The sequence below is a fragment of the Empidonax traillii genome, unplaced genomic scaffold (genome assembly GCF_003031625.1).
Source record: "Empidonax traillii isolate 1590-97213 ecotype Southwest subspecies unplaced genomic scaffold, ASM303162v1 scaffold157:size2224338, whole genome shotgun sequence".
Lineage (NCBI taxonomy): Eukaryota > Metazoa > Chordata > Aves > Passeriformes > Tyrannidae > Empidonax > Empidonax traillii.
In genome coordinates this window covers 1,004,773-1,026,548 of record NW_020955350.1, presented here as the reverse complement: position 1 = coordinate 1,026,548, position 21,776 = coordinate 1,004,773, and the positions used below count along the sequence as shown (strand labels likewise).

The window sequence follows — 21,776 nt, the reverse complement described above, 5'->3', positions numbered from 1 at the left end:
ACTAAAAATACTGAAGCTACAGTTACTGGGAAAATACAAACCCAGCCTGTTCACACTGGAAACCAATAGTCCTTTACAGTACACTGATCTAGTACTTTTTCCCCCCCAAATATATTAAGAAATCTCAGCACAAGATTAAAAGGTGATATTTGAGAGTGGAAAGAAAACAGAGCAAAGAAATAGAAAGCTGAGGATATTCTAAAAAGGCTGAAAACTACTACCCTCTTCAGAAATAGCTCAGGTCAAAATTCTGGAATCATATTCTTCTCTCTTATCCTCTTACTAAAAAGTAGTTTCGTAACAGCATTAAAAACATTCATTATAATTAATTCCCTTTGAGATTTAAAGAAAGACAAATAAAACCACAGTTATTACAATATTCTCAAGATGTGCTTTATGAGACTGGTAATACATGCCTTGGGCAGCTCAAGATCTTCAGCCTTTGGCTTTGTGCTTCACAACACACCCAAGGCATATATTAATGGCCCCATAAAAACATACCCGGCAATGACTTGCAGCTTAAATAAACATACTTGTCTTTCTCTTTTCCTCCTCCGAATATTGGATGCAGTAAAACTCCACCAGTCTTCAGTTCGTATGCCACTATTTGATCTAACTCCTAAGAAGAACAACATACTTAAGTAAGCATAATTCAAGAGCAATTATGTAAAGAAGACAAGAAAGCTTTTAGTATCACTGTTCGAGCCATACCTCCTAATTAACCTTATTTTCAAAGAGAGAATATTTTAAAATCAGGGGTGTTCCTTGCACCACAAACAATAATAAACCAGTAGAAATTAGCAGTTAATACTTGTTCTGGGTCTGGACAGTGGGTCAACCCACATTACTGAACTACATTTTAGCTAAAAAGTATTATTATTCACTAAATAAGTTGTCTCTAACCAAAAGGAATAAAAGTGATCAGCATTTCCTTGCAGCAGAGCGCAACTACAGCCTCCCCATACATATATGTATGTATGTATATAATATACATAAATAAAATTAAATATTTAAATATGAATATATATATATATATATACACACATCTGGCCCAAGCTCTGCACAGGAACGTGAACCTAAATTTGTGTGTTGCTGTGCCCATGTCAACAAGCACACTTTGAGGCTGGATGTTTGCACGGGCTCACAGTCACTCAACAGTCAACATGAATCAAATCTGTGTAAACCGATGTCTGTCTGCAACCCAGTGTTAATTAAAGAATTTTCGAATGTTGGTATGTATTGATATTTATTGATTCATATAAACTGACACACTTTCATACACTGGTAAAACATTCCAAGAAGGAAGGGCAGAACAGGAGGCTGTGACAGTAGCACCTCTCAGTTCTATGTGGACATCCTTAGCAACTCCTGGGGGACAGCACAGCAGTGAACTCTGCAAGACCTTGAGCACACACAGCACACGACTGGAGAGCTGAAGGAACAGTAGACAGACAAGGATATGGTATTGGGCCCCCATGTGAGTATGGGATGTTAATGGAGCCCATGGGGTTAGGAATTTACTTTTTTGGAATAGGGAGAGTAAGAGAATGTGATGAGTGGAAGAAGATACACATCTTTCTGTGAGTGAATGCCACTGGCAAAGGATGAGGGGTCACTGCTTCTATCACTGGAAAGTATCTGTCTCAGAGCATCACGTTTGGAAATGTAAGCTATAGACAGAAATTTCTTTTCCAAGACAAGAAATTCCTTCAGCAGGGATTTTTTACTGTTTCATTATTTCATCTAGCACTTCAATGATATTAAGTTACCTGATCCACTATTGATCCAAGCTAATACTGGAGCCTTTCTGAGCTATATGGATGGCCACTAGAGTATAATGAATTCACCAAATACATATCCCTATGAATTCTACATTCTATGTATTCAAAAAGTAACACCTTTTTTGACCTTTTTTTTTGGTGTAGAAGTCCAAACAAAAAGAGGAAAACTAATTGCACAGAGAGACGATGAAAATTATTATTCATATGGCAGTCTGAAAAATGTATTTTGGTTCCTATGTTTGGGGGTTTTCCTTGCAGAAAGTAGTAAAAATATTTTAGCTCTAAGTTTTGTCATGACTAAACATGTCTTTAGATTGCAATGAAAAGCTGTTCTATATTCTGGTTGTATCTTCTTCAATGCAAAACATCTAAAAGGTACAGAAAATGTTACTATTATGATGTTACCTGTTTAATCCAGTGGCGATACTCATTAACACCAAAGGTTTTTTTCATCCAAAGGCCATAAATGTAACCAGAGATTCCCTTTAGCACCCATTCATCTGACCTATAAGAAAGAAGCACGAATTACATCACTTCAGAAGATATTTTGTAGGGGATGGTATTTTTGACCAGCTCAAAAATAGCCACAATATTTAACAGGTTATGTAACTTCTCTAAGTCAATAGGAGTCTGATGAGCTGTGAACCAATTTATGGATCTTGGCACCTGGATGGGACCAGTGAAACTGAAAAGTCAGTGAAAACTGAACTTTTACCACAGAAATCCAGATTAAAATATAAACTGAAACTATTTTAGCCGAAATAGTAATAATAAATGGATGGAAATGGATACTAAAGCTAAAGCAACTGCTAATCTATACAATCTTAAGTTCTTGATAAACATCTCAATGCAGAAGATTTGGACAGCAAGTAAACAAAATATCTATCACAATTTGGTGGACACCCATTTAAACACATCTGTGATCTAAGAGAGAAAAATATGGACAAAAACTACAACAAGAACTAGAATTGTAAACAGAAGAATGATACACAGGGTACGATGAAGAGAATAAAACAAGAACAAATAAAAAGGGAACCATGAAAAACATAAAAAATTGTCTTCACCATGGAAGTAGGCTACGAATAAAGAAGAGCAAGAGAAATTATTATAGAAAGAACACCAATTTAAGAACAATTTGATTTCCTTTTTTTAAGATAAGGATACTCTGGGACATACACTTTTGTAAGGAAAAAAAGTAATTGTCCCCAGTATAAGAAGTGTATGCAAAAGGCTTTAAAATAAATACCAACCATAACTGCAAGAACCAGTTGGGCAAATTTTCTGAGCGATGAAGTTATAGCTGCCTTAGCAGGAATTTTTCTGTTTGACACTAATTTCTGCATTGTCTTCCCTGAACAACTTCTTAATTTATTAGTTCTGTGTTCTCTAAATACTTCCCATGCGGGCTACACTTCTTCACCCAGATTATCTGACAGAAATTTACTGATGATGTAGAAGAGTCTCCCTTCTAAAATGTCCAAGTGCCAAAGCACACTACAACATTCAAAAAGACATATCCAAATTCTACAGGCTTTGGAACTTTTATTTCTCACATTCTCCTTTCAAACAACAACAAAACAGATTTTCATTTATTGAGTTGGTTTTATTACTTTGTTTCCTTTTTCTTCCTTTCTTCTACAATTTGAGTATTATTATTTTGCTGATAAAATGGGATATGCAAATTAAAATTTTAGCTTCCTAGATTTTTCCCATTTTCTAGAGAATACTGTGGTAAAATACTTACCAGGACATTCTGGATATGAAACATCCAAAAAACTGTTGGGCCAGGGCCTGTGCTAAGCACCTCCTTGTCAGTGGAGTTTCATCTATAATCATTGCGCTGTGCAAGAGATTTGTGCTGGACCCCCATTAAAAGAAAATAACACAACATGAGCACCAGCTCCAAAGAAACACAAGAGACATTGCTTTAAAAGCCAAAATAAATAAAATAATTCATTCACTGTTTTTCCAGTAAGACAGTAACACCTTTTTTAAAATAATCTTATAAATTAGGTAGATCTCCTGCTAAACAGGAGGTCAGTATATACATCCATATACAATCTCTGTGTAGAGGCTAAATAGTGTAATTGGTGAAACTCTCTTGGATTCCTGATATCCTATTCCAGCTGAAGAAAAGTAAAACACAATCAAACTTCTGCACTTAATTTGAGATTAAATATTTCATGCATGGCATTTCTAATTCAGAAGGAAAATTGCTGCCAGTTTTTTCTTAAAGTAAATACAAATCCAACCTCTTTATAACAGATGAAAACGGCAATGGGTGTTAAAAGCTTGTAATGCCAACAAAAACGAGCCTTTTCAAACTAGACAGCCCGAAACTCAGGCTACAAAAATAACTAGATTTTCAGATATTTCCCAACAGGTTTGGATCTAGAGCTTCTAGGCCTGTGGTGTCATTTTCTCATAACTAACCTGAAAATACTCATGGATGCATAAGCAGCTACTTCAACATAAGCTTCATCTATGAAAACAGTCTTGAAACAGGAGTATGGATAGCGGCAGGTAAGAATCTCCTCATAAAATTCAAACACCTCATGAAGGTATGACGTGGTATGTTTGAGCAATGGGAGAAGCTGTGGTAAGCAAAAGTGAGTCACCTACAAAACACAGGAGAATTTGTTAGAAGGCCCACAAATATATTCAAATACATAAAGCATATTACATAACAGAGAAAAAACCCAACTCCAACTAAATTCACCCCATAAATTCAGACAGAAACAGAATTATTATTCATTCAAAGGCTTTATATTGGAGATAAATTTAAATACAAGCATCACTAGACAAGCTTTATCATATAATTGTACTAATGGAGGTTGATCTAGACATATCCTCATTTGACCAATATATATACTGGCAGTAATTCTTTAAAAAAAAATAAAAAAGGAGATCTCTATGATGAAGATTATTACCTCATGCATGTATGGATCAACAAGGATTTCAAAAGGTCCTATTGCCAAGGAGATGTTAGAAGCTGCAGTTGGAATAGTCAGCATGTAATGAAAAGTCTTCTTTCTCATATCGTGGGTGTACACAGTTTCCACCAAATCTCCGTTTGAAACAGCCACCATCGCAGCATCTACAGTATATTCAAGCTTCCAGGTACACAACTCAGAATATGAATCAACACAAGGAAACCAAAATCTGGGAAAGTTAAAGTTGGGGGGAAAATGGTTAATAATTCTACTTAACTCTTTTTCCCATGTGATTTTTCTCTCAAGTTCCAAACTATATTCCTAAATACTTTAAGAATACATGAATGTTGACATACTGACTCCTAGAATACATTAACTTTATAAAGCTTTATGAGTTTTTTTGCCATTACCTCCTGCTGAGCTATAAAGACCAGATATCCTAATTACTAGCCATACTACTTCATATTAGTAAGATCCTTTCAAGCACAAATTAAGTTCTAGAATTTTTCAAACTTAAAAGAATTCCAAGAAATTATTTGGATTTCCTACACTAAATAGGAAATACAGTCTAACATTCAAAGACAGTTTTCTTACCTTGTAGAATTCTGATAACCACATGAAAAGACATGAGCCCCTCTTTCTGCCATGTTGCCCTCCATGCTGGGTACCACAAAATGAAGGCCTCCTTTTGGCTGGTCCAGAGAAAAGTTTATATGCACCTTCAGCACTTTTAACTCTGCAGCACAAAGACCAAAACTGGAGTAAATATATGCAACTTACATGAAAGTTATTTCAGAATAGTAATTCAGTTTTGGACTCTTGGTCTTTCAAGATTATGTGTTCACTTCATTCTCATGGACTTCTGGGTCCACTTAAAAAGTACAGCTCAGAAGCTTAAAACCTGAGACCTCCTAAGCATAACTTAAAGGATATGAATTTATAGGAATCTTAATTAATAAAAGCTGCAATCAGAGCTACATTTAATCTTCCAATTTCCCAACAGTAAAGCATCTTTACACCAAAACCATGATCTCCTTTGTACCTTGCTGAAATAATGTTCTACAAAAACTGCATGTAAAAGGCACATTCTTAAAAGACATATTATTGTCATCTGCAGTTGCTTAAAACCTCTTATTATAGCTAATGCTTTTCCTGTAACTTAAGTGTCTTTGCTTTGGTTTAGTTTCACAGAAATTTCACCTATGAATAGACTTGCAAGAAAAGAAATTCAAGCATACACTGAAATTTATCCCACAAGTCTCACCATATTTTGGCATTCAAATTTGAAAAGTGAAATTATACAAGCTTGAATATTTTCCTTTCTAGGCTTGCAAATAAGGCAACAGGAACTTAGACAAAAAATAAAAGAAACAAAGATGTCTTAATGTCCCATTAAGCTGCATCTGACAACACTGTGAGTCAGCTTCATGATTCAGTTGTTATTATTTTCTCACAAGTCTCACAAATCCATGGGAAAAACTGATTAAGCCATGTAAGAAAATTATACAAGAAACTAATAAGATCCACATAAGAAAACAGTCAACACCAGAGGGTAATTTATTCAAACAGTTGCTTACCCCAAGATCTAGTATGCCAGTTTATAAAGCAGTCTACTTTCACTACCGAATCAATTTTAAAGTGACCATTTTTCAAAGTGAGGTGGGATAAAATTGATATAGGGTTTGTATGAAGATGGATATAGCTATATCTGTGTAAATTATTTTCTCTGTTGGATCATATGCATTGTGAGTAACCTCAAAATTACAATTTAGCACCCAATATCCCCCATTATTCCCACTTCCTCAGATATTCTTCTGGGGTCATGACCCCCCAAGAATATGTTTGTAAAGAGTGTTAAGAAATCTTGCTACCATTTCTCCATATTACCAAGAAGTGTGAAGGTATTTTTTTCATACTTCAAGTGGAAGATACAGGCGATGAAAAAGGAAACAGTAACCAAAATTTCATAAAATAATGTAACACTACTTCTACTTATTTAAATCTACTATGCTCCTATGCAAACTTGTAGCTAAGAACTCTGTGGCATCTTAAATAAAGCTTTCAGTATGGTCTCCTTACCATCAACATGTTTCCACAGCTCCGAGGGAACCTTAATGCAGAGTTCTCCATTTCCAGCATCTGGGTCCACAGCACTGACTGCGGCAGCATAGGCATTGGAAAAATAGTTGAGATTCCTCCTGTCAGAAATACCCAGTTAATTCTTAAACTGCATTTGCGCTGAACCACAAAAAACAACTTTGGCAGATATACAATTTCTATACTGAATTTCAAGGTGCATGTTCAACCACATGTTTTGTTTTGTTTTTAAAGGAGTGGAAAAGTAGTAAAGCTTAGATTTCAACAACCAGAACTTAAAATGTGGCTCTTGCAGAAGTGATCCATGATCAAAAAAGACTTAAGCAGCAATAATCCCCAATAAATTAAGTGAGAAATGCTCAGTGTTCTTTTATAGCCAATAAGAGTAATAGTTATATTTATTAGCCTAGAATTTTAAAATTCTGGGTTTTTAATTTTGGGTTAAGTTTGTATCTTTTTTCTAAAGATCTGTCTTGAAGATCTGCTTCCTCATATATTGCAGTTTTGCTCTTATGTTTCTTTTCTAAATGTAGTAAGATTTTAGCTTGGCATTGGTATTTTTCCTCCCTTAGCTTGATGGATAGGAAAAGGGGTTTTTTATGCACTTGTAAATATCACATAAAATACTACAGGTTAGAGTTTTGGCCTTAATACACACACACAGAAATCATAGAATCACAGAATCAGCCAAGTTGGAAAGGACCTCTGAGATCATCAAGTCTGATCCACCACCACCGTGGTTACTGACTATGGCACTAAGGGCCACATCCACTCTCATCTTCAAAACCTCCAGGGATGGTAAATCCACCATCTCCCTGGGTAATCCATTCCAATGCCTGATTGCCCTCTCTCTAAAGAATTTCTTCCTGATATCCAACCTAAGCCTCCCCTGGCACAGCTTAAGACTGTGTCCTCTTGTCTTACTGATAGTTGCCTGGGAAAAGAGACTGACCTCCACCTGGCTACAACCTCCTTTCAGGTAGTTGTAGAGAGTGATGAGGTCACCCCTGAGCCTCCTCTTCTCCAGGCTAAACAACCCCAGCTCCCTCAGTCTCTCCTCATAGGGCTTGTGCTCCAGTCCCTTCACCAGCCTCGTTGCTCTTCTCTGGACCTGCCCCAGCACCTCAATATCCTTCCTGAACTGAGGGGCCCAGAACTGGATACAATACTCCCCAGGTGTGGCCTCACCAGCGCTGAGTACACTGGAAGGATCACTTTGCTACTCCTGCTGCCCACACTGTTCCCGATCCAGGCCAGGATGCCATTGGCTTTCTTGGCCCCCTGGGCACACTGCTGGCTCATGTTCAGCTTCCTGTCAATCCAAACTCCCAGGTCCCTTTCTGCCTGGCTGCTCTCCAGCCACTCTGTGTCCAGCCTGCAGGGGGTTGTTGTGGCCAAAGTGCAGGACCCAGCACTTGGATTATTCCTGTTGGAATCAGACCATCTCTCCAGCTTGTCCAGGTCCCTCTGCAGAGCCCTCCTGCCTCCCAACTGATTGATACTCCCCCCCAGCTTGGTGTACTCTGCAACTTTGCTAAACGCAATCCCCTCACCCGCATCATCAATAAGATGTTAAACAGGACTGGTCCCAGCACTGATCCCTGGGGGACACCACTGGTGACAGGCCACCAGCTGGATGCAGCCCCGTTCACCAGCACTCTCTGGGCCCGGCCCTCCAGCCAGTTCTTAATCCAGCACAGAGTGCCCCTGTCCAAGCCATGGGCTGCCAGCTTTTCCAGGAGTATATTATGGGAGACAGTGTCAAAAGCTTTGCTGAAATCCAGATAGACACATCCACAGCCTTTCCCTCATCCACCAGGTGGGTCACCTGATCATAAAAGGAGATCAGGTTGGTCAGACAGGACCTGCCCTTCCTAAACCTGTACTGGCTGGGTCTGATCCCTTGTCCATCCTGTAGCTGCTGTGTGATTGCACTCAGGATGATCTGCTCCATAACCTTGCCAGGCACTGAGGTCAGGCTGACAGGTCTGTAGTTTCCTGGGTCCTCCTTCCAGCCCTTTTTGGGGATCAGTGTGACATTCACCAACTTCCAATTATCTGGACCCCCCCAGTGAGCCAGGACTGTTGGTAAATGATGGAGAGTGGTTTGGCGAGCTCTTCTGCCAGCTCCCTCATCACCCTAGGATGGATTCCATCTGGTCCCATGGACTTGTGAAGATCCAACCACAAAAGAGTTTGGGTTGGAAGGGACTTTTAAAGGTCATTTAGTCCAATCCCCCTGCAATAATAGGGACATCTTGCACTAGATGAGGTTGCTCAGAGCCCCATCCAACCACATCTTCAGTGTTTCCAGGGATGGGGCATTTACTACCTCCCTGGGAAACTAATCTCAGGGTTTCACAGCCCTCACAGTAAGAGTTCTTCCTTGTATCTAGTCTGAATCTACCCTCCTTTAGTTTAAAACGATGACCCTTTGTCCTATTGCAACAGGCCCTACTAAAAAGTCTGTCCCTGTCCTTCTTACAAGCCCCCTTTAAGTACTGGAAGGTTGCAATAAGATCTTCCCAGAGCTGTGTCTTCTTTAGGTTGAACAGCCCCAGCTCTCTCAGCCTTTCCCCACAGAGAGGTGCTCCATCCCTCTGATATCTCCATAGCCCTGCTCTGGGCCTGCTCTAACAGGTCCCTGTCCTCCCTGTGCTGAGGACCCCAGAGCTGGATGCAGCACTCCAGGTGGGGTCCCACCAGAGCTGAGGGGAGGAGCAGAATCACCTCCCTCACCCTGTTGCCCACGTGCCAGTGAGGCAGCCCAGGACAGGGTTGCCTTTCTGGGCTGTGAGTGCACCATGACGGCTCATGTTGAGCCCCTCATTCCCCAGCATCCCAAAGTCTTTCTCACAGTGCTGCTTGCAATCCCTTCATCCCCCAGCCTGTACTGATACTGGGGGTTGCCCTAACCCAGGTGCAAGATTGCTATACCACAATGGAGTAAATGAACTCTCGGCTGGGGACTCCGCCTTCCATGGAATCTGAGGTCCACACAAAGCAGACATGATCTCATTTCAGGATTTTGCTTTGATCTAACCATTCTCTATTCACCACCCACAGAGAAATCAACCCAAATTACAGTACCTTATTTGGAAGAATGAAGTGTAATTAACCATGCCAGCATCATTCTGTAAGTCTAGGTATGTCAAACACAACGCTTAATATTCTTAGTCTTCCATGTATAAAAAACTTTGCTAAAACACTGAAATATATTGAGAACATATTTTCATGTAGTTCTTCATCTTTGGCAATAATAGTGCACAAATTCCCTGGCACCACTACCAGGACTGAGAATGTCAGGAGCAGTAAACTTGTCTACTTCGCTTGGAAGCTTCTGAAAATCAGACATGAATAGTAAATGGGACCATTTGAGCAGAGAAGCACTCAAATCTCAAGTCTTAATACATTTTTTTTCCTTTTTCACAGATGAAGTGTACCTATAGATAGGATCTAACACCAACAAGTTTTAAATGCAAAAGTTTGAATTTGTACACTGGAATATACTATAACTTCAGCTATGGCTCCAGAACAATTCAAACCCACTTAAACTCCAGCTGATGTGCTGTCTCCCAGTCTCAGTCACTCATTCCCATTTCCTCACCCACTAAAGAGACTACTGTTCACCTGGCACTGTGGGGATCCAGCTTACAGTGCCAAATGGAAAAAGAGTCTTTTTCTTTCTTTTCAGACAGCTTTCAGTTGGTTTACCTCCCTGATCTGTCATACTGAGGGGTCGAAGAAACACCCTAGCCAATGTTGTTTTAATCTATCTTCAAACAGAAGAAGCAGAAAGGCAAATACCACTGGAAAAACTCTATTTAAAAGAAGACTGCATGACTAAGAACTATATTAGTAATTAAAAAAACTAGCAACAGCAAACAACAGTGACATTCTTTTAGACTGTAAAGTCTGAAAGTTTATAATTTTAATATAAATTGGTTCTGAAAAATGACTATTTTTGATAGGGGATCCCTTTCCAATACATCAGTGAGAATTTGTTCCAAGTTTGAGCATTGTGATGAGCTTGTGGCTATACTTCAAACATCAGTGAGTTCAGAGACAGGAAAAGGTTATGATTTTACAGCAAAAAAGGTAGACTCCACAGACTTTAATATTTTGTGGAAAACAATTTATTCTGATATTTCTATTTTTGTGAAGTGCTCTAATTCAAATGGGTGATTCATTGTAAAAGGAATCTATGAAAGGCTTAGTACCACAGATTATTTTTTTCATAGCTTTTACTATTCTCCATAAACTGGATATGGCCATTTTAACAAAAACACAAGCCAAAAGTGACAGCCCAAGGAACAATGATAAATTTTCCTGATTCTAAGTGCAGATTGAAAAGGAAAAACAAATAGGTCATTCATGTTTTCTTCCTGGTAAGATACATTTTATTATCAGAGTTCACCCCAAACACTGTTAATTACACCCCAAGTGCATGCAACTTGTAAAGAATGGATTCTGTAGAGGCTTATTTTTTAACGCTACTAACTGATTCCACACAGCTCCATGTCAGCTTTCCATAGCATTTCTCACTATTACCTGCACCACTGCTACAAACATATGTGCTAAACATGTAGTCTATAAAGCACTGTCTTCTTACAGTACTTAACATCAACTTGGCAAAGTAAGTTCTTTGATCTACAAGCAATTCATTACTCTTCATTACCGGTAATTCATTTACTATTTTACTTTGCTTCCCAGATAAAATTAGCACTTGATATTTGAACATATATATGATATAGCATATATGTCATATATATAGCATATTTTAAATATATATGTACACATATATGTAATTTATTAATAAGGCAATGATTTGAATCTTTAGCACACTGAAAAACCTACTTTTCATTCCTGCCCAAGCTTAAGGACTTTGTCCTCTCTTTTTTCAAAAGTTCTCTACACCTTTGTGTCATGGTTTTAGTGTTCCTACTGCAACACTCCAAACAACACACCACTCAATCACTCCCCCTTCCTCTCCCCCTTCCCCTGGGGTGGGCTGGAGAGAAGAACCAGAGGTAAAAAGGTAAAGAACTCAGGCTGAGACAAGAACAATTTACTGGAAACAGAAATGAAGTAAGACAAGGAACAGTAAAAGCCACAATACAAACAACAGAGTGTACAGGGAGAGAGGTGAACAATTCACACATTAATGCTCACCCCACAGAAAACCTCCAAAAATACCCAACTGCTCCCTCTGTCCCGCTGCCCGAGGGGGAAGTGAGCCCTTTCCCCATCCCTGGAAAATGACTGAGGTGGTACAGAATAACCTTGGGGTCCTGGCCATGTCCCCTCATGGCTACTGCATAATTTAACCCTGTCCTGACCAGAACTAGGAAATTACCCACCCCTTATTTTATACCATCTATGTCATCCCCAAATCCTACACCTTCCTACTATACACGTGTATGTGTATATGGATACATACACTCATATCTACGCATACACAAGCACAGGTATCATTTCCATAGCCAATGGCCATCCCTCCAAGACGTCTGGTGAGCTCACTCAGTCCATGACTGTGGGTTCTGTCCATCCTAGATGTCTTCCAGGGCAGGAGGGCTGGAGTGCTGTCGGCTCGTTGCACGGTGCACCAGGAGCTCGGACTGGTGCATGTGGAGCAGATACTCACTGTCCACAGTAGTTCTGGCATACAGCAGCAGTCCCATTGAACAATCGGTGTTATACAATTCAGCCCTACAGACTGCAGCCCAACTCTTGGGTATGTGTTTGTCTACAAGATGTACTTTTACAGCCAACTACTCTACCTGGGCAGCAATGTCTCGCTACAATTCAGCAGCCCAGATGGGTTTCCCTCTGCAATGCCAATCGGCCTTTTTCCATCAGTCCAGCCACCTCCACAGAGCATTTGCTACCATCCATGGGTCATTGCAGAGGTAGAGCACTGGCCATTTCGCTTGTTCAGAAATACCTAAAGCCAGCTGGACAGCTTTCAGCTCTGCAATCTGACTTGATCCTCCTTGTCTCCCAACAGCTTCTGTGACCTGCCACGTAGGACTCCATATGGCAGCTTTTCATTTTTGATGTAGAGCCACAATACAGCAAGAAACATGAGTAAAGAGTGTGTCACTTTTCATTTTCTGGTAGTTGATTATATGGTGGGGCCTCCTCATCATGCGTCACCTTCTCCTCTTCCTCCTCCAATGGTAGTCCGAAATTTCCATCTTCAGGTTACTTCGTGATGACTTCCAAGATCCTGGGGCAATTGAGCTTTCCTATTCTAGCTCGCTGTGTGACCAGAGTGATCTTACTCCACAGAGCATCTCTGGTATGATGTGTGGAAAGGACTTTCCCTTTGAACATCCAGCCTAGCACTTACAGTCAAGGTGCCAGGAGCAGCTGTGCTTCAGTGCCAGTCACTTCTGAAGCAGCTCAAACCAGGATCTCTTTTGCAGCTGAGATGTAACATGCCTCAGATCTGCTGCATTCCCAGCTCCAGAACACCAGCAGTTCCTGGCTGCACGTAGAGCACTTCTTCACATCCTGTCCTGTCCTGTCCTGATAGGCCCAAGGGTTGCTACATGAACAATCTACTGTTTAATTTGTTCAAAAGGTTGTTGTTGTTCAGGGCCCCACTTACATCGTTCTTCTTCCAGGCCACTTGATAGAGTGTACCTCACTGTAATCTGGAATATGCATTCTCCAAAAACCCGCAGCACATAGGAAAGCCTGTGTTTCCTTCTCACTGCTGAGTGAGAAGATGCTATTTTATTAACCATGTCCATTGAAATCTGGCAACATCCATCTTGCCATTTTACTCCAAAAATCTGAATTTCCTGGGCAGGTCCCTTGACCTTAATTTGCTTTGTGGCAAAATCAGCTTTCAGGAGGATCTGGATTCTCCTCCCTTTCCGAAAAACTTCCTCTGCTGTGTTGCCCCATATGAGGATGTCACCAATGTACTGCAATGCACTGGAGCCTCACCCTTTCCCAGTGCAGTCTGGACCAGTCCATGACAAATGGACAGCGGGGCTGTGTTTCTACCCTCTGGGCAGTCAGTTCCAGAGGCTACACTCCCCTCCAAGGCAAACTGCTAAACTGCTCTGCTGCTAAAGGAATGCAGAAGAATGCACTGGCAGTATTGATGGTGGCACAAATTTGCTGCCCTGGCCTCCAGTTCGTACTGAAGTTCCAGCATGTCCAGCACAGCGGCACTCTGTGGTGGTGGACTTTGCTCAGGCCATGATAGTCTCTTGTCAGTCTCCACTCTCCACTGGACTTACACACTGGCCATACGCGACTGTTAAAGGACAGGAGAGTCTTGCTGACCACTCTCTGGCTCTCCAGTTCACAAATCGTCTCATGCATGGGGGTCAGAGTCCTGGTTCGTGTGTTGTTGACAGTGTACTACTGTGGTAGCAATCAGTAGCTGTTATTCTTCAACCCTTAGTAGTCCTACAGCAGAAGGGTCCTCTAGAGACCAGGCAAGGTATTCAGCTCTCTAATTTCCCCTGTCCTGAGGTAATCTATGCCAAGGATGCACAGGGCCTGTGGGCCAATCACAATGGGGTGTTTTTGCCATTCATTCCCAGTCAGGTTCACTTCGGCTTCCAATACAGTCAGCTGTTGAGATCGCCCTGTCACCCCAAAAGTAGAGATGGATTCTGCCCCTACATGACTTCATGGCATCAGGGTGCATTGTGTGCTGGTGTCAACTAAAGCCTTATACTCCTATGGCTGGGATGTGCTGTACTAGATCATCCTTGAGAGAATGTCTTTCCCTCATGCTTGACAGGAGTCGCCTCCAGAGGCTGAGTTCCCGTCCTCTTCCCAGTCTCCTTGTCAATGCCCACATCGTGGGACAGGGACCTCAGTTACTTGGCTTCAGTACCATCTAGTTTCATATTGTAGGTCGTGATATCCCAGCATTGGAGCAGCCAGGTCTCCAGAGGTTCACCCCACTGGCAGCTAAAATCTTTTCTCACAGCTCACCTGGGGATGGGGATCAGCTGATTAACTCTGGCACGGCCTCTTCCTCCTGTTGTGAGGGTCCTACTTCCTCTTTATCCCTCACTAAGCAAACTCATTTTGTCTTGGATTCCTTCTTCTTTATAGGGGTGACTGCTACCAGCACAGGTTGTTCCTCTGGCTCAGTTGCACTCTGAGTGGCCTCAATGCCTGTTGATCTGCTTTCCTTAATATCCAAAGGAAATCAAAATTGTCAAAAGCTGTTGTAACAGGCCTGAAGGAGAAAAAGGAAGTGAAAAGCTGGGGAAAAAATCCTCCTCCCCAGTTCTCCCCACGGACTGGTTACAGTTATTAATGGACTCCCAAAGGCAGTGTCTGAGGTACGGGTAGGAGAGCAACATTGAATACACATCCCAAATGACTCTCACTGCCCTTGGTGTTATCCTGTCATAAGCCAATATCACACAACACAAAAACAGAGCAATCCTGATCCCTCTCCTGCTCTGAAAAAGAGCACCATGGTGGGCAAATAGTGCATATATAGAAACATATACAGGGTTAGGAACCTCACCAACATGAACAGGCCGAGCAACATTCTGCCCAGTGGCTCCCTACCTGATACAACAAACCCTTAGATAAATTTGTTTCCAACCCACTCTACAAAGACCTCTTGTTATCTCAACTCTCCGTGCCCAACATTAGGCACCAAATAAGGCTGCTGTGTTTTAGGAATGGTATTCCTCAATTTAGTGTTCCCAAAGAAACACTCCAAACCATGTCCCAACCGATCACTTCCCCCTCCCCCTTTGGTTGGCTGGAGAGGAGAACTGGAGGCACAAAAGGTAAAGAGCCCAGGTCAAGATAAGAACAATACACTGGAAATAGCAAGATAAGAAAACCAACAGTAAAAGCAACAATACTAATGACAGAGGGTACAAGAAAAAGGCAAACGATTCACCCAGAAACCCCCCCCAACAACACACAGTACCCTGCTACATCAGCACTGACCTGGCAGGAAGTCCTTCACCCATCCCTGGAAAATGATGTGAGGTATACAGAATAACCTCCGGGTCTCAGCCACAACCTCTTCCGCAAAAATTAACCCTGTCCTGGCCCGAACCAGGACAATTCATTTATTTCTCATGAAGACTACAATGAATTTACAATTTTACAGGCACCCAAGCAGTGGAAATGAAGGCTACTTACTGCAGTAAAGCAGCACATACTCAGTCCACTAGAAATTTTTCTGTTTTGTGCAAAGACTAAAGGCTTGATCACTGACTTCTCAAAAGAACAAACACTGCAAGAGAGACACGCCCTGAAGGCTACCACATTGTGCTCTATCACAGCTTACTGCTGCTTGTAACTAAAGCAACAGTGAAGACCAAGAATATCAAAACATCTTCATATTTTTTATCTTTAAAAACTACAGGCTTCCAGCTAGAAAAAAGGCAAATGAACATGCAATGCACAGGAACACATTACGTACACATTAGCTAGCTATGCAAAAACACAGCTTCCTTTACACAGAAGTAACAACAAAATGCAGTAGCCTCTCAGCCTGGCATCCTAGTTATCCCACAAACACGTGAAGCACATAACCAGGCACCAGCAGGATCATCACAAACTTCACTTACCACAGACCAAACCACTACATCAAAACTCTGAACTTTTGCTGTACCTATTTACAGTTTACAATCTCACCTATAAGATTAAGAAAAATCAGATCTTGCCAGTTTTAAATAAACAGGGCTGAGATACAAGCAGTTGTCTCATTATTAAAGCACACACTGTAGGATTTCTACATATTATAGCCCAGAAAAAACAAATCTGCTTCCTTTATGTTGACAGAATCAAGAAAACAACAAATTACAAGGAAAAGAAAGAAGATAAGTAGGACAGAGACAGCTCAAAAACAGCAGCCCTAAAACATGACCTCAAGAGACATCCTTCAACACTGTTTTCAGTCTTGGTAAGATTTCAAACTCTTCCTGAAAAGTACAAGCAACAGTGGGATTCTCTGCCACCTTGTGTACACATGGGAAAGCAGTGTGAATAGTTTCATACCTTACAGCACTACTCTGGTGTTTGCTCAGTCACGGAGGAAGTGACTGCGTTATCTGACTTCATCCCTCTATTCTGATATAAAAAGCTATGTTGTCCTGAAGCCCCCATAGGAAATTACAAGATGGAAGTTTGACTTTATTTCTAGATAAGCCTCTAAAACTTCATTCACTTGTTACCTGAAACTGTGGTTTGGGACTGACAGATAAACTTGCAATGGCATCAAAGCTGAAAATATACCTAATGCACTAATTAACAGTTTCTAATGTTTCCTACAAATTTTAGCAATTTTTAATTACCTTTTTAGGGAGGGCTATTAAAAAGTGACAATATACAAGATTGAAAAAAATTGTTTCACCTCCTGCAACACGGAATACGTGAATTGACAGAGACCATGTGTCTATGATTTTTGCAGCAATAGATGATAAAACCTGAAAGTATTATTTGAACTGAAAACATGTTGAATATTTAAATTCAGAACACATAGATGGTCTGACATCTCACCCAAGAGGCAGCAAAGAATATTATAAGTGAGGCAGAAACAATTGCACAGACAAAGCTCTTTTTAATCTCCAATTTCTACGCCCTTTTTAACTATATTTTTTGCATGCCAAAATTTGCACAACATCAGCAACGAACCATTTCTCTTAACTTTCACCTCCAATCAGCAAACGTAATCTCTCAAGTAAGAGATACTGTAGCAAGTCTTCTAATCTTCACTCCATACAGAATCTTCCATTTTTAATGGAATTCTGGTTTTAAATAAGGGAGTAAGAAGCCTTTAAATTATCTGAACTTTGATAAAAAGGTAGAAAAGGGTACATGAAATTGACTTTTCTACATACTTATGCCCCAGATTAGATATTAAGAAAAAATGTCTTCACAGAAAGGGTAGTAAAGGATTGGAACAGACTGTCCAGAGAAGTCATGGAGTCACCATCCCTGGAAGTGTTCAAAAACATGTGGACATGGCACATGGTTTAATGGTGAACATGGTGCTGTGCAGGCTTGACAGTTGGACTTGATGATCTTAGAGGTCTTTTCCAACTTTAACACTTTTATGATTTTTATGCATTTTAATGATTTTACGCATTCTTTTAGAAAACATCTAAGGGACTAAAAGCATCATTAAAAAAAAAAGGAAGATACTTGTATATAAAATCTTGAAACTTGAACTTATACTTGCTACACACACAAGGAAAAAGTAAAGATTGAAAACACATTATTTTAAATAAACAGGTTACCAAGAAACATCTTAACTTCACATTTACTAGTTCAACAGACTACTGAAGAAAACTGTGCAAAAGGTAACTGTCTGTGTAACATCAGAGGCAAAACATCATGTCTAATCTGTGTCCTGTTCAAAATAACTGCTGTAGCCTAGTTCAGCTGCAAGGGCACAAAGGACATCGCCACTAAACTTGCCGTAACAAATGAGAACTTGGAAGAGCTCACCAGATGATTAAAGACTACTACAAACCACTGCTGTTCCTAGAAGCAGTTCTTTGTAATGAAGGGTAGAGAAAACCCACTGATGATTTTTTTTTTGAGATCCTACTTCTGGAGAGTTTTTAGATTTCTAGCATTTCTGTTTGTAATACTGATCTAAGAGCAGAGATGCTGTATTTAAGTACCCAATTTCAATGGAAAAAAAAATGTTTCATCTAATAGTTTGTACCCTATGTTGCCTTTGACTTCTGAGATACAGAAAGAGGCATACTAATTTTTTGTTATGAATATTTGGTGACCCCTGTCTTTCATAACTATGAATAACACAGGAGTTATGAAATACAAATATTTTCTATGAAGTTCGAATAGTTTGAACAGAAAAACTCAACTTTCTGCACAAAATTATCGAATTATCTCTCCTGATCCCTTTCTTAATATAATGGATTGCTTGTTCTGACCATTTTAAATGCTGCTCCTTCCTCACATCTTCCAGAAGTTATGCAGGATTCCAGTTACTACTAAATCACAGAATAGCTGAGGTTGGAACCTCCGGAGGTCATCTGGTCCAACCCCTCAGCTCAAGCAGGGCCACTTACAGCCCTGAACCTCAGGAGCATGTCCAGATGACTTGTGAGCATTTCCAAGGATGGAGACCCCACATTCTCTCTGAGTAAATTGTTCCAGTGCTCAGTCACCCTCACAGGAAAGAAGTGTTTCCTGATGTTCAGAGGGAACCTCCTGTGTTTCAGTTTGTGCCCACCGCCTCTGGCCCTGCCAGTGGACAGAAGTTAAAATACATGAAATTCTACCAGAAAACAAGAAAATGCTTTTTACTGTGAGGGTCATCAGCACTGGAGCAGGTTGCCTGGAGAGATTGCAGGGATTCCACCCTTGAAAATACTCAAAACCCAACTGAACACAGCCCTGTGCAACCTGCTCTAGCTGACCCTGCGTGAGCAGGTGAGTTGGACTGGGTGTCAGTGAATTTTTTGAATTTTTTTTTTCAAATTTCAAGGTGAGTTCAGTTAACTTGCTAGACTTATACTCTTATCTGCAAAAAGAAATAATGGAAGTTTGATTCCATAGGAAAGGCCAAAGCTTTGCTTCTAGCACTTCATAACAATTTAGAATCCCTCCAATGAGGATTCTGATTTTTTGACATAACGAGCAATAGCAACAACAACAAAAATATCAAGTCACAAAACAAATAGAATTACAGAACTAATAGACTCGAGTGGTTAAGTATAAGGACTCAAAGGAAAATTTCATAGCTCTGATAACCAACCCAGTGTTCATATAAATGAACACTGTATTTGCAAACTGAATTACTGAAGCTCTTGCATAAGTGATGAACAAAGGAATGAAGAGTGTCTGTCACAAACAGTTCAAATCCAACGACTTTTTCCCTATAAAGTACTTTTTAAAGAAGTGTTTGATTCTTTTACAAAACAATACAAAGGTATGTTAGTAAAAGAAATTCTAAAGAAGAAAAATTATTGCCGGAATACTTCCCCAAAATTAGGTCACCATACCAAAAGTCACCATTAGAAAACTACCAGGTAAAACTTGAGAATAAAATAAGTCATGCTTAAGAGCAACAGAAAACCCTATACCTGCAGAGTTTTAAAGACACTACTTACTGCTTTGTCTCATGGTGACAAACCTCCAGCGTTGGATCATTATAGATGAAAGCTGCTTCTAAATCGTTGACTCTGACTCTGTAAATCCGGCACTGTTTGCTGTTCAGCTTGATTCTGTTCAGGTTTGCAACCGTGGGGAATATTGTCAGTTCCACATAACCCTATGAAAACACAAAACAAAACCTTCTGTAAAATCTTCATCAACTCATAAAATAGGGAGATATAAAAGAATTCTTATTAGCACAATTCAAACAAAACCATTGGTTGAAAGATATTTATTTTAAAAGGAGACTGGTTTGCCTTTTAGACATGTAGATTGTCTTTCCTGCTATTTTACAGGTGAATTTTCCCACCTGTGAAATAAAACAAAAAAACTGAATATGAATTAACAATCATGTTTCTTTTACTGGAAATAATCTGCCTCTACTGACTAGATTTCAAGTTCATAGCATCACTAAGTTTTTCATCACTATGATTTAGGTTTTGGTATCTGAGCTTGAGAAAATTTCTAAAACTTAAGCAGAATCCATTTAAGCAGATATCTTAATTCACAAAGACCCTCCATGACTTTAGGCCCGAAATCATCAGTCTCTTCAAGGGCCCAGTGAACTCACACATAGGCTAAAAAACTCTATAAGCCTATCTCTCAGATCAGCCAATACTGTGTGAACATCAATTTTGAACTGTAAATTGCTCTGTAATATTACTTGCAATGCAGTGGTCTTCATTTAGACAGCATTTTTGTACAGAGATTAAAGTGTTCTCAGTTAGAAGGTATTTTATTTGATGCATGTCAAGGCATCAGATTAGAAATATAACATATGAAGACGCTGAACAACATAATTAGCTTGTGTGTGCAGTTGTTTCCTCTAAAAGCATGAATAAAACCCAGACGTTTAATTTCTAGTTTCACATTTTATTAAGAAATACTTACTACAACAGACTTTCTCTGAAAATTTATGTTGTTGATACAAACTACCTGGTGAGTTGTACTGGAAGAAAAGAAAAATTTAAAGTAAGTAAGGTTTTGCATAAATGCCAGCATTTAAAATGATACTTGAACCCAGTTTAAAAAAAATTAGAGAGCTATACAGGATATATGTACATATAGATAAATACTGAATATGGAATATACTTATGCAAGAAGAATTAATGGTTGTCTAAATTGCTTACATGGTCTAAACCAAATAATGAATAAAAGTTGCACTCAAGGTCAAGAAAGTTCTAATAAAATCAAATATAGTATCATACCAGTGTGAGTATTACTAAGAAGATTACAGAAGACAGCAACATCGTTTTTGAACATCACTTATCTCTATGTAAAAATAAAGCAGTAATAATGGCAGGGTGGCATTGCAGTGATGTGCAGAATCAGAAATGGTACGCAGCCACTGCAATCAGAGACCCGCAGAAAATTTATCTGGTGAGTTGACTCTCACACACAGTTTATGTAAGCAGGTATTATACATTAAAAGATATAGCACGTGCTATTACGATGAACATGCCGTAAGAATTTATTATTTAAAATAATGGTTATATATTGATCAAGACTGGTATTATGGCAGCGCAAGTCATGACTCAAGATACAACCTTGTAATAATTCAACTTTTATAACACATCACACATTATATGCACATCCTCAAGTACCCTGTACATTAAAAAGTGATATTGCTTCAGTTGAGGTCAAGTATGACAAAAATTCCTACAAGAAAGTAACACCTAAAAACCGATTCAGACATTGCCTACATTTAATTGTATATAAGAATGATTCTATTTAGAAATACATTTGTGTTACAGATTTGTAAAGGATTCAAGGGGGTATAGAGAGAAATATATAAAGATGGACTGGAATCTACCACCAACTGCTTTGC

The 21,776-nt window shown here is 39.7% G+C and overlaps 1 protein-coding gene across 2 annotated transcripts in view; it reads right to left on the bottom strand.

The window, feature by feature from the left end:
- TAF2 (TATA-box binding protein associated factor 2) overlaps window positions 1–21,776 on the bottom strand; it is a 63,885-nt gene that overhangs the window by 41,220 nt on the left and 889 nt on the right. For both annotated transcript variants that reach the window (XM_027884901.1, XM_027884902.1), the window contains exons 2-10: window positions 20,840–20,894; window positions 19,906–20,066; window positions 6,794–6,912; window positions 5,309–5,450; window positions 4,712–4,943; window positions 4,215–4,399; window positions 3,526–3,639; window positions 2,187–2,286; window positions 534–619 (exon numbers count right to left, since the gene is read on the bottom strand). In XM_027884901.1, coding sequence (XP_027740702.1) covers window positions 534–619; window positions 2,187–2,286; window positions 3,526–3,639; window positions 4,215–4,399; window positions 4,712–4,943; window positions 5,309–5,450; window positions 6,794–6,912; window positions 19,906–20,066; window positions 20,840–20,894 — 1,194 coding nt within the window. The remainder of the gene's footprint in view (window positions 1–533; window positions 620–2,186; window positions 2,287–3,525; window positions 3,640–4,214; window positions 4,400–4,711; window positions 4,944–5,308; window positions 5,451–6,793; window positions 6,913–19,905; window positions 20,067–20,839; window positions 20,895–21,776) is intronic.